General features: G+C 39.5%; 1 protein-coding gene, 1 long non-coding RNA gene and 1 other non-coding gene across 7 annotated transcripts in view; 1 reads left to right on the top strand and 2 right to left on the bottom strand.

Annotated features, from left to right (window-relative positions):
• Positions 1-16335, bottom strand: part of DNAH3 (dynein axonemal heavy chain 3) — a 180081-nt gene that overhangs the window by 88563 nt on the left and 75183 nt on the right. For all 3 annotated transcript variants that reach the window (XM_072597926.1, XM_072597924.1, XM_072597925.1), the window contains exons 23-29: positions 15322-15501; positions 14685-14821; positions 13524-13725; positions 8878-8970; positions 7085-7195; positions 4076-4190; positions 406-604 (exon numbers count right to left, since the gene is read on the bottom strand). In XM_072597926.1, coding sequence (XP_072454027.1) covers positions 406-604; positions 4076-4190; positions 7085-7195; positions 8878-8970; positions 13524-13725; positions 14685-14821; positions 15322-15501 — 1037 coding nt within the window. The remainder of the gene's footprint in view (positions 1-405; positions 605-4075; positions 4191-7084; positions 7196-8877; positions 8971-13523; positions 13726-14684; positions 14822-15321; positions 15502-16335) is intronic.
• The window catches only part of LOC140497241 (uncharacterized), a 79899-nt gene that overhangs the window by 50562 nt on the left and 13002 nt on the right, over positions 1-16335 (top strand). For 2 of the 3 annotated variants that reach the window (XR_011964584.1, XR_011964586.1), the window contains 2 exons: positions 4244-4366; positions 8822-8908. This is a non-coding gene — a long non-coding RNA (uncharacterized lncRNA). Of the gene's footprint in view, positions 1-4243; positions 4367-8821; positions 8909-16335 lie in introns of those variants that run through there. The other variant, XR_011964585.1, reaches the window with a different exon arrangement.
• Positions 7442-7571, bottom strand: LOC140497943 (U6atac minor spliceosomal RNA). Its single transcript, XR_011964943.1, has one exon. It is a non-coding gene; the product is annotated as a U6atac minor spliceosomal RNA (small nuclear RNA).

Raw genomic sequence — 16335 nt, 5'->3', positions numbered from 1 at the left:
AGCTGAAATTTTTATCTTTGTAATCTCCATGTACTGCCTAGTTCTGCCTCCTGAGGCCAAACAGATTAAGTCAAGTCTCTTTACTGTTCTACAAAAGGCCCCCTTTCCCACTCAATACTTGAGCTTTCATTCAGTTCAACTGATCATTATTGGTGTGGTTTTGAATCTCTTCACCATCTTGGCTAACTGAACAATGACAATGTCCTTCATGAAATGTGATACCCAGAGCTAAACTGTGGGATTCTCCCACATGCCACTGGGTCCATATCAAATTCCAGTTATATTCCACTTCTTCTCTAGAAGAGTCCTATGAGGGATGTACAGCAGAGGAAGAGGCAGCAAATGGGAGGTTTTAGATCTCATTTTGAAAGGTAAAACCATGCCATAGGGATTAACCAAGTTTACCTGTAACATCGGTCAGTGAGGGGGGTAATCACCAGCCGTAGGGAGTTGCCCAGGTATTCATAGCCATACAAAGCTTCTGTAGTGATCATTCTCACAATCACATCCCCATTTTCCCAAGTATAGCGAAGCTGGGAGATCCACTGAAAGTCATTCAGATCTCCGACTTTGTCACTGGCTAATTTGGCAACCACATCACGAGCTGTCCAGATATGAAAATACACATATAAGGATGAACAGTGTTTCTCTCTCTCTCTCTCTCTTCTTCTTCTTCTTCTTCTTCTTCCACTGAAAACTCAGAGTAAATACCATCCACCTGTAGTTCCTAGACACTTCAGGCAGAAAGGAAATTCCAAAGGTCAACTAAACCACCCCCCTACCTTCAAGTAGCTTTTAATTAAACCATGCCTAACAAATTAACTTGTCTATTAGTGAATAAGGGAGATCCTTCACCTTCCACCAACCTCTGGTCATTACACGGAGAGCAGTTTCCCCCAGCTGCTATGTTTCACTTCTTTTCAGGTACCAGGGGAGAAAGTCAACCTTTCTACAGGATTTTATACATGGATCTCCAAACATGTTTGGCAGTATTAAATAGATGTGATGTGGTAAGCAAGGTTGTTCTGCCACTGCTATTGGACCCTTTCTCAACTGACTCATTGTTCAAATGGGTTTCTTGGGTACAAACCACTTTGGAAAGTAGTATCAAAGGAACTGTAATTTTTATTATTGTGTTAGCTCTAAGTCCCCAGCCAGAAATAGCACTTCTGGTCAAATACCTTGGTGTATCTCTTCCCTGGGAATGATCCACCTCTCAGTCAAAACTATCGAAACTATCTTTGTAATAAGTATACCCAGACTAACAATGATCATAAAGACAAAAATCAACATTTAAAACAAAGAAATTCCTCTGAGATTACCTCCAGTTTATCCCGTATATGCCTTGTTCAGGCATAGCTGTTTGCATGTTGTCCCCATTAGACTGTGTATTACTTGAAGGCAGGGTCTATTTTTTCATTTTATGGTATTGTTAGTGCTTAGCAGAGTGACTGACACATATCATATGCTTAATAAATGCTTTTTGACTTGGCTTGAAGGAAGGTAAATAGCCTTCCTCTGTACCCAGAGGAAAAGGCTTCAGGATCCTGTAAAGATGCTCAAGGGGAAAGAGAAGATACAAACTGTTGTGTTGGTCTGTTGTTGTGTTTGTTGGGGGGAGGGGGGAAGAGGATGGTCCAGCAACATAGCTTCTATCCCCACACATCTCAGGTTCAGCCCCTAAGTAGCCTCACTTCTAAAGATCAGGCTACTTTTTTTATGGTGGCAGCCTTTCCCTATACTTTCACTCTCTCAGCACTGTTACTTTTTACAGGTTTCCCAGCTTCATGTGTCTTCTACCCATCCCCAATCTGATCTGTCCCCTGGACTCATTGAATAGACTTTTTAAAAATTCACCTTGAGTGAGTGAGGCATGGTCTATCATTCTTCACAATTATTGCTTCCTTTCTAATTCACTCAAAGGACTAATCTCATAAAGAGATCTAATGGTCTCGCTGTATCTTTTAAAGTTAGTGAAACAGGTTGGTGCTAGCCCCTTTTGGGGTGATGACTAGGTCCCATGCTTTCAAAGTTTACTCCCTTACACGGGTAAGGGAGACTTTACGTAGTCCATTATGGAATCAGACCATAGTGATTTTGTGATTAAAATTCCACACCAAGCTCCCAACACCCTTTCTCCCTTCCTCCAACCTTCCTTTTTTCTCCCCAGAAAATCAGAAAACCTCAGTCTTTCCTCACAATCCCATGACAATGGGACAGATGATGAGGCTCTCGCCTGAGTGGATAGGCTTAATGAAATTCATCATAAAATGGATCTTTAGGCATAGAGTTCACTCTTATTTTCAAATTTGGGGATCCTAAACAAAAAAAAAACAGCTGAAAGCTATACTTCTTGTAAGCAGTAGGCTTTTTAATTAAATTTACTCTTTCCTTTCACAGGTAGTGGTTGGTTTTTTCGGGGGGGGGGGGGGCAGGAAAGAGTCACATGACCTTTGGTCATTAATCTTCTCCAGAAAGCTCATAGAATTGGTATGAGACATCAGGAGTGGTGCCAAAAATTCAAATTATTTGGCCTGTGAGCAAGGTTTTGCAAAATAACTCTCCCTCAAGGCTTTACTATATGCTTTGAGTCAGGACAGTTTCTGAAATTGGCTGCTAGACAGTAGGTCCATCTCTGTCTGTGGTCATCAGAAGAGATATCTCTAAAGAGATACAGAAAGGTTGGATGGGTCCCACTCATTCTTTCCTCTGCCCACCTGTTAACATTTTATGCAGGTAAAAGGGGATTTATATGAACACCAAGAGTAACTTTGGAGGGGAAAAGGATAAAGTATAATCTGAAGGAAGTATGTATAAGAGGGAAGGCAGTAGTTGCTGTTTCAGAATTAGAGATGTTTAGGTGTGAGGGGACAGTTTGTATTGATTGTATGTGAACACATTAGAATATTTTCTCCCAAAGTAGTCTGACCATATCACTCCCTTATTCAATAAATTCCACTGGCTCTCTATTACCTTCAGGACTAAATATAATATTTTCTTGTTTGGCTTTTAAAGCCTTCACAATCTGACTCCTTTCTATCTTTCTGGTCATCTTACCTGTCCATGTACTTTAATGATTCAATGATAAGTCCCTTTTCATTATCCCTCAAACACAAAACTCCACTTTCAGAGTGGAAAAACAGACAATCCCACATTACTATAATACTCTCCTTTTTCACTTCTGCCTCCTGGTCTCCCTGCCTTCCTTCAAGACATGGCATAAATCCCATGGCCTTTCCCAGGCCCCACCCTTCACATAAGTTCTATTAATACTGTATATATCTTGTATGTACATTAGTTATTTGCATGTCATCTCCCCAATAGAATGTGAGTTTCATGAGGGTATGAACTATTTTTATTTTTTGCCTTTCTTTGTATCTCCAACACTTAGCACAATGCCTAGGCACATAGTAAGTGCTTAATAAATGCTTGTTGTCAATTGCCTTCCTGAGTTGTCTCTGAAGATGAGGACTCAGGAGAGCTTACTCTTAGGGAAAATTCAGGTTTTTGTTTCAAGTTCCAGTAACCCCATGGGCAGGACCTTTGTGGGGAGGGGAGCAGGGAATTAGAGGTGGGGTAGAAACTTAGCCTGCAAAACAAATACACAAGGATACAGATTGTTTTCTGGGAGATGCCTTCCTCCCCTCTGGAAGGGAACCTCAGGCTGCTGGTCTTCTTTTGGCCCATAGTAACTCAGGTTTATGGTCCATTCATTGAATGAGTATATCTCACTTAAAGTGAGAAGCTGTTAAGAACTTAGCCTAAAATGGCCAGGGTCCCACATTGCATCATGGGCCATCTCCAGTTGTCCTGAAGAATATCATATCATTGGACCCAGATGGCTCTGGAGGAGAAAATGAGGCTGGTGACCTTGCACAGCCCTCCCTCATTCAAATCAAAGTCAACTGCAAGTCATATCATTATCTTGATGTCATGGTCCTCTTCAAGAATGAAAGACAAACACAACTTCTTTTGACCCATAGGAACTCAGGTCTGTGGACTGCAGGAGCCTCTCCTGTTGAGCTTTGGGGGATGCACAATGACTGGCCAGACTAGAAGAGAACCCCATGCTTACCATGAACATCAATGACTGTGAGGGCTCCCAGTGTCAGCCGAGCTCCACTGCTTAATTTACCCCGAACCAGCTCAACAATTTCCGCAATCTGCATGTTATTTTTTTCCAGAAATTCCTATGAGGGGCACATATGGGAAGAGCTATTTATTCTTTTTCATATTTTCCTAGGTTCTTTCTCTGAGACCCAAGAGACACCTACCAAGCACCCCTGGACTATGAGAAGAAGCAGGGCAGGAGAATATATTTGTGATTGACTTCACAGGAGGGCAAAATGAATCATGGAGAGTCTGGGTAAGCAGGGTATTTGGGGACAACTTCTTAAAGTTACAGAATGTTTATTTTTTTTTTAAATTACAGAACCATGGTCAAACATTGAAATTGTAATGATATGAATAAAACAAATGTCATAGCATCTAAAACTGGAAGAGACCTTAGAGTCACCTAGTCTAACCCTTTCCTGTTACAGCTAAGAAATCTGAGCCATAGAGAGCTGGTGAAATGTCTTGCCCCAGTGTCATACAGTTCATACAAAGAGGAAAGCTAGGATTCAATTTGAGGTCCTCTGAGAGACAGTATGACATAGTAGATAGTGTTGGACTTGGAGTCAGGAAGACCTCAATCAGGAAGACTTCTAGCCTTTAATTCTTCACTTATAAAATGAGGGGGGTGGTATCTGATGACCTCTAAAGTTCTTCTAATTCTAAATCTATGACTATATAACTCCAAATTTAGGGCTTTTTGTACCATAGGATATTAATTAGTAATTAATTTAATGATGAATAATTATTGCCATGAAGCAAAATGTATACCAGATTTTGACCTGCAAACCATGTTAACAGGAGATAGAGTCTGAGATCATCAGTGTGCTGGTAAAGGTTTAACAACTGGCTCTTGGGGAAAAAAATTTACTCATCACATTTTTAAGTTTAATTTATATCATTAGCATTTTCTCCATACTTTCCTAAGTCTAAAAAATTTTTAAAAACAAACAATAAATCAAGCTCTAATTTGTAATACTTGCCAATTTATGGGATATAAATGCCTATACTGAAAATTTAACAATCAGTTTTCCTGAGCCAGTTCAAAGTGTTTCCATCATACCCTTAGATGTAAACAGGTTTGAAGTTATAATCAAAGGTTTGAAGTTATAATCAAATTTCTCTCTTTTCTTTTTATATGTTTCATCTATGTCATGCTAAAATAAAAGTAATATGTTTTCTTTCTATAAAATATGCTGTATTTGGAGTCTGAGGACCAGAATTAGAATCTCAGTGCTGCTACTTACTACCTACGTAGTAATAATTTGCCTAGGGCAAGTCACTTCCCCTTTCTAGGACTCTGTTTCCTCGTCTATCAAATGAGAGGGTTGGACTGGATGACCTCTAAGTCATACTGGGTCTGTTTCATATTCCTTGCAGCTCTATATAGATGATTCTGTGTACGTTTGTACTATTTACTCTCTGGTACTGTCCTTGGTTGTGGTAGAAGAAGTGCTTCATCTCTAGATGTGCAGATGAAAGTCTCTCCAGGGCCAAGCAAAAAAGCTGCACTTAATAAATGCTTGCCAGCCATGACAGAAGAAGAATAGTCAATTGGATTCAGAAAGAATATGTTTTCACATAAAGGAAATATTTTCAAAATGTGCTAATTTTACCCCATTCTGAGGACTTAAAACCACCTATCTACTTGTGAAATACCCTACAGAGAATGCTAGTGGTGCCATGGGCCTAGAGTTGGGAAGACCTGAGTTGAAATCCAAATCCAAATCCAAATCCATCCATCCATCCATCCATCCATCCATCCATCCATCCATCCATCCATCCATCCATCCTTCCTTCCTTCCTTCCTCCCCTACTTCAGAACTTCTACTACTATAAATACAAAAGAGAAAAGAAACTCTATTGAGTACAAACAATAACATTGCATGAATTACAAAAGTGGTTACTCCATGACTGTTCTCTTCAAATCCATTTTACAAATCCTAGTGTAAGAATATTTCTATGCCCCTTTGCAAAAAAAAAAAAAATGCATTTGCTATAAGTTAACCTCTCCCCCCCTCCCCGTTTTTTTCACTTATACAGCAGAAGCATAGCACAGGTATGAAAGAAAGAAACATGAGAAAGTCAGGTTCTGTGTGAACTTAGGCAAAACACAACATCTCCGGGCCTCAGTGACTTCCTCTTCACAATGAGGAAGTTGAACTTTACTATTGTTGAGTCATTTTTCAGTCAACTCTTCATAATCCCATTTGGGACTTTCTTGGCAAAGGTGCTGGAGGGGTTTGCCATTTCCTTATCCAGGTCACTTTATAGATGAGGCAAACAAGGATGGCATAGCTAGTAAGTTAGATTTGAACTCATGAAGATGAATCTCTTTGGTTCCAAGTCCAGTTCCCTATCTTCTGCACCACCTAGCTGCCTGAGATTGAACTGATGGTCACTAAAGTCCCTTTCAAATCTTAACATTCTATGATTTAGAATCAGTTGCCTTGGCCTTGCATCTTCAATGAAATAAGCCCTGTCCATGAAATCAGCCAGATCAAGAGTGTTTTAGCCCATTATATATATGGAGCAAAGAGGAAAAGAGAGACAAAATTACAGGACTCAGCTCTCCTGAGTCCTGTCTATTAGTGAGAACAACATCCCTGCTGCTTTAGCTGGCTGTACAAATGAATTATTGTACCATGCATTCATCCAGGGCTGAAGAGAATATCAGGTAGGGGAAATAAAATGAATTAGGTAAATTCTACTTCTCTGTCTCATTACTCTATGAAGAGCTTTCCTGGCTTATGAATGGGCTTGACTGCTGATATAGGGAAAAAGAAGGAGAATTATGGGGTAGATAAGATGGGAGAAGAAGAATATCAGTCCAAGATTTTTGGAGCTGCCTGGGAAGTAGGGAAGACTGTCAGGAAATTCCATGGGTCTCTGGGAACCCATGAGTCTTAGGTTTACCACTAGGGGCTACAGTGTACCTAGAAAGGGCAGAAGTGATTCATGCTGGGCTTACCAGTAAGGTTTTATTTACTATAGCTTCAGCCATCTCCGTTGTCCAGTAGATAGATGAGACACAGATTACGACTTGGCCAGGCCACTCCAGAACCCACTGCTTTCGAGGAACCTATAAAAACTCAAAGATCAAATAGGTTCAGAGCTGGAGGAGACATCTTAGAGGCCACTGAATCCAAACCCCTCATTTTACAGATGAGGGAAGAGGAGGAATGTCTTGACCATGGTTGAACAAAATCTGTCAGAGGATTTGAACTCAGGTACTTTTGTCTTCAAGTTCAGCTCTCTATCATTCTATCACTCAGCTGACTCCCCTCAATGCCCCCTCCAAAAAACAAATTACAACAACTAAACAAACAAAAACTCAAACATGAGAGGATGCCACAGAGTAAATGGAAATACTTTAATTTTATGTATTGTAAAGGTCACTAGGACCTCTTCCATCTTTATGAAAAGGAGAGTTAATCCCTTGTCCTTTCACACAATAGAAGTCACACTGACCTTATTCCTAGGGAAAGTAAGAGGTCCCTAAAAGGGTATAATCTCTCTGAAGAATGTACAAAAGAGACTTTTTAACAACTGTTTTTCATCTCACTCAGACATTATTGTAGGAGGTCTGAAATTCTACCACTGGTGATTAATTTATTTGGGTTATAAGTTGTGCACTCTAGTTTCCTTTTTCGCAGATCAAATGCCCTGGAGGGGTGACCCATCATATCCTCAATATCTTAGGGTGGGTGGAATTTCTCAGATACTTAGCTGATGGCAGGAGAATATTCCTTAATAATCTATTTTGATCTGGGACAATATAGAAATAAGAACAGGGAACTCCAAAAGAGACTGTATTTGTATTCATTCCAATATCCAGCTGGAATCTAGATGACCTGAGAGGCATAACAATCCTAATTATTGTTATTGAGAGACATCTTGTCAGTTTTGTCTTCCTTAATACTTATACTAGTTGTTCGTACGCAAGCAAAATGTATGTTTGCCAAAAAGATATTTTATGGAGAACTCATACAGGGCAAGTGATTGCATGGTGGTCAGAAGAAACAATACAAGGACACTCTCAAGGTCTCTCTTAAGAACTTTAGGATTGATTGTGTCAAGCACAGGACTGCTCAGCATGGCTTGCCCACATCAGAGAAGATGCTGTGCTCTATGAGCAAAGCAAAATTGAGACAGCTGAAAGGAAACGCAGGATGTGCAGATCTAGAGAATCCACCCCAAATGTTCTTATGGACTATTTGTGCCTGATCTGTGGTAGAGCATTCTGAGCTCATATTGGTCTGATCAGTCACAGTTGGACATATTGAAACTTGACTTTATCATAGTGATGTCATTTTAGTCCTCTTCAAGAACAATGGATAACAGCCAGTAAAGATTTCACTATCAACTTCATTGGTTAACCCTCCCATGAACCCCAGTATTCATGGGAAAGGAAAGCAAGACAAAGAAAGGCTAGATGACCTGTCCTAAGTCACATGACAAAACAGGAGAAAATAGAATTAATACCAAATCCCTTCTCTGAGCCCTTGTCAACTCTCAGTGATGTGAGATGGAAAGAGTACCATGTTTGGAGTTAGAGAATATGGCTTAGAGTCCTGGCTGTGCCACCCAATCCTGGGTAACTGGGTCAGTTACTAAATTTCTTAATTAGACTTCCCTTTCCTTGACTGTAAAATGAGTGGGCTGGATTAGATGACCTTTAAAGTTCCTTCCATTTCTAAATCTACAGATCCCACTGAAAGTTTAACTCCACCAGCTTGAGGCAGGCGCTGAACTGGACTCTACCTCGGCATAAGCATCGATCCCTTTTCTAAGCACATCTCGGATACTGGAGAGCATCATCTGTTCCACCTGAAGAAGCCATTTTTCGACCATGCCCTGGAAGGGAGGAAACACAAACAGAAATGGGCAGTGGACACAGCATAATCAGCAGAGACTCCAGGAAAGACTTTGGAAATGAACTTAACTTTAGAACATCAGATATTAAACCCAAACCAGCTCTTCCCTTCCTATTAACTGGAACTGCTTGTTATTGATTCCATTTACATTTTCAAAGTCCTCATTGTCTTCCTTTCTTAAGCATGACTGTAATCCTAAAGTGAAAATATAAGGCTGACCTAGCAACACATATTCATTTTTGTGACAGGTGGATGCTTTTAGACCTAGATCATTGTTTAGGGGCAGCTAAGTGGTACAGTGGATACAGCACTTGGTCTGGAGTTCCTAAGTTCAAATCTAGCCTCAGATACTTATTAGCTGTGTGACTATATTTGTAAGCCACTTAACCCTTTTGCAGCTAAGTTTTTTTCATCAGCACAATGAGTTAGAAAAGAAAATAGCAAACCACTCCAGTATCTTTGCCAAGAAAACCCCAAATGGACTCATGAAGAATCAGACAAAACCGAAATGACCAAACAACACATTGTCTCCCTGTTAACTCAAGGGCAGATGAGGTCTATATTCCAGAGGTGTGTCTGTCCCTGGGACTAGAGGAGTCAGGTAGTGCAGAAAATAGAGTGATGGACTAGGGTCAGGAAAAGCTGAGTTTGGACCCTGCCTCAAATAGTTTACAGCTCCATGACCCCTAGGCAAGTTCATTTGGTGTCTTGCAGACTCAGTTTCCTCATCTGGAAAATGAATATATTAACCACTGAAACAGCCTCACAGGGTTGTTGTGACAAAAATGAGATACTAGTTATTATTGTTACTAGCCAAGTACATATGGAAAATAAGCAGCAGAAAAAATTCTGCTCTCTGATAAGAGGAGGCTTATTTCACTGGTTTGGCTCTTCTGAGTGTCTCCTTAACAGTGAAAGGGAAGAGGTCTCTGATCTAACCAGTAGGTTATACCTCTGGTAACTGGAAAATGAAATCTACATTGTCTTGATTCCAAGGGGGTGGTTGTTCTTTGTAGAATATCTCTATCAATTCATCTTCTGTAATCATATATAAGCTGCAATAATTTTCATGGTGACCTTACAAATCCTTTAGGCAGCTGGTTGGTCAGAGGGGAAGGGGTAAGGGATACGGAGACAGAAAGACCCAAGTCTGAATTTGACCCTAGAAAAGTCACTAAAGCTCTTGAAACCTCCATTTCTTAATCTGTAAAATGGTATAATAATATCACCTACCTCCTGGGGCTATTGTGAAGATTAAATGATATGACAGATACAAAGCATTGTGTAAACCTTAAAGCAAAATATAGATGCTTTTATTAATTATTAGCAGCAGTAGTACTTATCATTAGTACTACAGAACATGATGATGGGATGCCCTATAAAATAATGTTTCTTACTGCTTTGGGTATATAATAAAATCAATTCTAATGCCATCTTTTTTCTTTCTTTCTTTCTTTTTCCCTTTCTTAGATGTACCTGTGAGCCATTCCTTCTATTTAGTTTCTTTCCTCTGGTGCCATTTTTCACAAGAACATCAAGATGGCTGTAATTTATTTCTCTTTCCGTAGGAGGTCCACTTGTTAGTCATTGACAAGGACCTCACATTTAGAGTACATATAGTCAAATTAAAGTTTGTTGATATGATATTGCTGTGGTTTGTAATACCCTCTGCTCCATTTCCTAATACTCTGTCATCATCAGTGCAGAAATGGAAGGGGGCCACGTAAGACTAAAGGCAAGTTTTTATTTTTCCCTGTTTCATGGGTTGTCATGGCTACAGTAATTGATCACCATGTGGCCAGCCTAGTTAGCTAGCCTGACACCTCACATAATAGACTATTTCTGGGGTCCTACCCAAAGCCTTTCCATTCAGCTTACACTCTACTTCTGCATAGCCTTTGAGAGCCTGTATGCCATGATGAGACATTAGGGCAGGATTTTGTGGAGTTGAAAAATATGAAGAGAAATATATGGGAAGGCAAGATTCAGGAGGAAGGAATGAGACTTGAAGATTATACGGGAACTTTATGTCTCTATATCGTGAATACTTTAATAAAGAAAAGGATTCGTAGATACTAGAAGTAGTACACATGTAAAGAATGGAAGAGATTCCATTTTAACAGACAGGAAAAGACTTGCTATTGATGTGGGCATTATTCCTGAATCAGCCATCGAAGCTAAGATCAGAACTAGTAAAAAGCAAGAAAAAAAGTGAGGAAAAAGATATGGTGTACAATTGAAACAACTTAATGCTGAGTGATTTAAATAAATAACTGAAAATTTAAAAATGGGAAATGAACACAAGAAATGCCATTGACACCAAATAGAGTATGTTTCCCCCCAGAAGTTTAACTAATATAAATTAATTGCCACAATAAAGAGACCAAAAGAGCTCAAAAAACTTCTTAGCAAACAATCAATTAATTTGCCAGATATAGACAGATGGCTGCCAAAGGCAGTAATGGGTTAGAATGTAAAGTTATCTGTACTATCTTATTTTTTTAAAAAGTATGCTGGATGATTATCAGTGGTTTTGCCTATAAAGCAGAGAGAAGCAGTAGAGGGCAAAATGAGTCTAATGAAAGTGTGGTAAAATATCCCAATGACATGACGTCATCTCAAGGGCATTTAAGGACAAAAATGGAAGGAGAATCATAAACAGAAGAAAATGGAAAAAAATTTGCAAAATTCATTATGACAAAATATGCTATAATGTTTTCTCCATCAAGGGCAATGGAACCATCATCATTGGATCCTAACTCTACTGTTCTGCTTATAGAGGAGGGGAAAATGATCCAAAGAAAATAAAGATGAGAAAAGCAGCAGGACTGAATCAAGTGGATATAAAAGAAATTTGCATTGGAGCCAACACAATTATGAGGGAACTGAAGGATAATATCTGAAAGAGGAGATAACAAAAGGTGTAGAAAAATGATGTACCCTATTGAAAAAGGTGACAGAGAAACCTCTGACCTACATCCCTACTCTACTGTCTCTACAAAATGAGAGTTATCTCATAAAGGTGCCTACATCTGAGAAAAGATGAAAAAGGAGTAGAAAAAAAAATACTGAAAAATACTGAAAAAAGTGACCAAGAAAATGCCAGTAACTATTGACAGACGCTGAGTTTCCTGCTTATGTAAAACCTTTGTTAGAGTCATCTGTATATGAATCAAATGCATCTTTGATCAGGTTATTAGTAAAAAACTTTCACAAGTGGTACTCAGTAGGGGACCATGTCTTTACTATTTCACAAAGATCATAGAGAATATAAGATCCTTTTGGGCTTCTTGTTAGTTAATCATGAAAAATAATTGATAAGATAAATGCCACCTTCCAAATTATCTGGATTTATAAGATTTAATTGCATGTAAAGATACTGTGCCATTTAAGAAACCCCCAAATCCTCCAATTCTATTTAAGAGAAGCTGATTTGTGCAATGAAAGAAGGAAAGGGCAAAACCTCTTTTCCACCACTTTCTTCTTAGAGAACAAAACTAGTGGTTTTTATTTTATTTTTAGTGGGTCATTATCTGACTGATATCTGACTGATGCAATCTGAATACAAAGATATATAAACAATCGTTCCTAGCACCTGGCTTTTGCCAGGGCTTTCTTATCTAGTCCAGGGGCCTGTAGGAGCAAACTAGAGATAGGGAAAGAAAAAACTGTCTGAGATGCTATTGTCCTATTGCAGAACGAAAACTTTGAACTTCATCAATATAGACTCAACCTAGAATTTGAGTATCTCCTCCTTTCCCCTCACCCCCAGCTTCCCAGTTTCAGTGTAACAGTCTGTAGAGTAGGGAGAGATTGTGGCCCAGAGGTTAGAGGAACTGAGATGATACTGGTCCTTAACTCACAAAGAGTTGAAACTCCTTCCCAAATTTGATATCTGACCCAGGAGTTTGGAATTTTTTTTATAACAGCCTTATACTTAAGGACCTTAAGGACCTAAATTTTCCCAGTTCATTCATGAGTCTGATCTCCAGCCTATATTACAGACAAAAAAAAAATAATAAAAATCCTTGGTGATTGACATTTTCTCTTATCTCTCATGTCTGGAATACTCTCCCTCCTCATCTGTGCCTCTTGGCTTCCCTACCTTCCTTCAAGTCCCAGCTAAAACCCTATCTTCTAGAGGAAGCCTTTCCCAACTTTGAATTCTAGTGCCTTCCCTCTGCTAATTTACTATTTATTCTGTATATAGTTCATTGTTTATATCTGCTTGTTGTTTCCCCCATTGGATAGTAAACTCCTTAAGGTCAAGGATTGTCTTTTGCCTTTTTTTGTACCCCAGGGCTTGGCAAAGTGCCTGACTTACAGTACATATAATACAGATGTACAAATAGTGCATTTATATAATACACAATTGTAACCCAAATAGTACAAAACCAAATTTTTTTCTGACGACTGACTCCTTCTCAATTACTATTGACTCCTCACATGTGGTTTTTGACAGTTATTATGAAAGTGCAACTGTTTATAAGCTCTTTTCCTTCCTCCTATAGTCTAGGGAGGGGGAAATGTTACCTTGGCTTGAACTGGGTAGATTTTGCCAATGAAAGGAACTATTTCCTTCTCGGAGCTGATCATGCCCAAAATTTCCAGTTCTTCATTAAACTCAAGTCTTGCAATTCCCTCAAAACACTTCTTTAAATGTGGCTGGACTCGGAGGGGATCCTTTGTTTCTGATAAGATCTCTAGCAGCTCATCATTTGATAGGAAAAAGAACCTGTTACCAAAGAAGAAAAATGGAAAGTGAAATCTCGCTTCAGGGCCAGAAGTTCCACAGAGGTTTTACTCCCCAAACAGGGGGTAGTACTTTGGTGCATCACGAAGACATGATATATAGTATATAGTGGCAACCTGGGTTTCCTCACTCCTTCCCTTTGTCAATTTTTAGATGGGTATCAAATATGGACATGGCATTGCCCAAAATGGTAACCATGAGTAATGTGATTGGGGTGCTTGTTGTGGATTGAGAGATAACTGTATGGAAGGTGAAAGAGAAATCAAGTTTATGGATATTTACGGATATTCTAATAACTGAACAATGTTGAGAAACAACATAGTTAAATATTCGTTTGAACAGAGATGAGCTTGCCATCTTATAAAATGGCCAACAAGACTGCCTGATTCATCTTTTGAGTTCTGCAAGAACCTAAAATGTAGCCTTAAAGCTGCTCATGTGACAGTTGTCCAAGGGGCACAGTGATCATGGAGAGGCCAATTTTCCCACCTCCATATAAAGATGAAAAAAGTTAGGTTTATACCCCCAACTTCTAAATCATGCATTGAATCATCATGTGTGATGTAAATATAATAATAGAGAATATACAGAGAATATAATAAATACAATAATAGAGAAAAATAGTGAATAGAGAGCCAGCTTTCAGAGTTAGATACACCTGAGTTCAAGTTCTCACCACAGATATATGCTTGGGGTAAGGGAAGTTCATTTCACTTCTTGGTGTCCCAAGAAGTACCTAAGACTCTAAGTTTACCAGAGCACATGGCAACATACTCAACAAGTGTGTGTTCCATGAACTACAAGGGGAACTGAAAAAGTGCATATGAATGTTGTAGTATAAACCCTCCTCTTTCCTGGAAATTATGATTCAAATGTAGTGACCTCTTTACTAACAGTGAATGGGAGCATGGGCTTCTTGTGGGCTGGACCACATGGTATACCTGGGGAAAAACAATCTTTTCTTCTCCAAATACTCATTCAGTCCCTTCTGAATGTCCTCCAACAGAATGTTGGCTTCTCTGAGTTTCTCTAACATCTGTGGCTGATCTGTTGCTACAAGTACTCTGGCATCTTTCACCTAGAAAGAAGGGCCCCAAAAAATCAAGAATCAAAGAAATGCCACTTCCCAGCCTAACATCAAAGTTACCATAACTATTCAGTATCTTTAGTTTCCAAAGCTGGTCGGGAAGTCTCACTCAGTATATGGGTCCAACTGGCCTGCTAACCCAGGGAAATTTATTTCAACTGTTGAACAGAGGTCTTCCAATCCAGAATATAACTTCCCAGATAATTTATCTTGTGTCAGCAAACTGGGTAGGTAAATTCCCTCAGGGCTAATCCCATACACATGCATACCCAGTTTAAGAAAGTACTTGATAAAATCTGTACTTGATTGGCAGGGTGGGGGAAAGAGCTTTCCACATTACAACAGGATTTACCACATTATTTTTGCCCAAGTTTTTCTTGTCCAAAATTATCAAATATATTTATAAAGCTGGGTTTACAGAAATTCAGTCAACCTACAACATTTCAGGGACAAGTTGCTATTAATAAACCTGATGAAGGGCAAGTGCTTACCGCTTGGACCATAATACCCTTCCAATAACCATCGACAATTCCAAATTTCCTTCCCTCTTCTGGCATTTGTGCTATGATGTCCTCAGAACTGAAGATAGGCTCCAGGTACAACCATGTAGCCTGGCATTTCAACCAGGCATCTAAAATGTCCTGCATTTGGACCAGCTTCTCTTCCCATTTCTGTGAATACAATAGCCATTCTGAGTCATGAACCCAGAAGCAGACCAAACAAGTTTCCAAGAAATGACCATGCTCAGATATGATACTATACCAGGAAGCATACTTAAAAAAACACAACAGCACATTCTTCTTTTGATGCATTTAAAGTTGTTTCCCCATTCCCTGCATTGTCTGTCTGCAGCGTTAAGCATCCAGAAGAATTAATTCCCTATCTTCATAGGAATTTCACGAAGCTAGAAGGGACCTCAGAGATTGTCCCATCCAACACTCTAGATGGGTACATCTGTTTGGTTAAGTAAAAAAGGTGCAGGAGTAGCGGAAGGAAGGAAGGAAGGAAGGAAGGAAGGAAGGAAGGAAGGAAGGAAGGAAGGAAGGAAGGAAGGGAGGAAGGGAGGAAGGGAGGAAGGGAGGAAGGGAGGAAGGGAGGAAGGGAGGAAGGGAGGAAGGGAGGGAGGGAGGGAGGGAGGGAGGAAGGAAGGAAGGAAGGAAGGAAGGAAGGAAGGAAGGAAGGAAGGAAGGAAGAAAGGAAGGAAGGAAGAAGGAAAGAAGCAAGGAAAGTGCATCCTATTTATTGCATCACTCAGCTGCTTCTATTAAGAAGGTATACTTGCTGAAGTATGATGGAAAGAAAGTATTTTAGTAAATATCAATGGAGGGATAAACTATGGACCATCTAAAAAGAAGGAGGAAATAGAAAAGAATTTGGGAAATAGGTCACAAGCCTGGTACAGAAACTTTCTCTCTTGCCTCAGTGATCATTTCATCTCCAAAAGGTATGAGAACCAACAAGCAGGAAATCCTATTAAGGATATCTCCCTAACAGAGAAGAATTGG

The sequence above is a fragment of the Notamacropus eugenii genome, chromosome 3, assembly GCF_028372415.1.
Source record: "Notamacropus eugenii isolate mMacEug1 chromosome 3, mMacEug1.pri_v2, whole genome shotgun sequence".
Classification (NCBI taxonomy): Eukaryota; Metazoa; Chordata; class Mammalia; order Diprotodontia; family Macropodidae; genus Notamacropus; species Notamacropus eugenii.
This window is presented reverse-complemented; position numbering and strand designations above follow the sequence as displayed.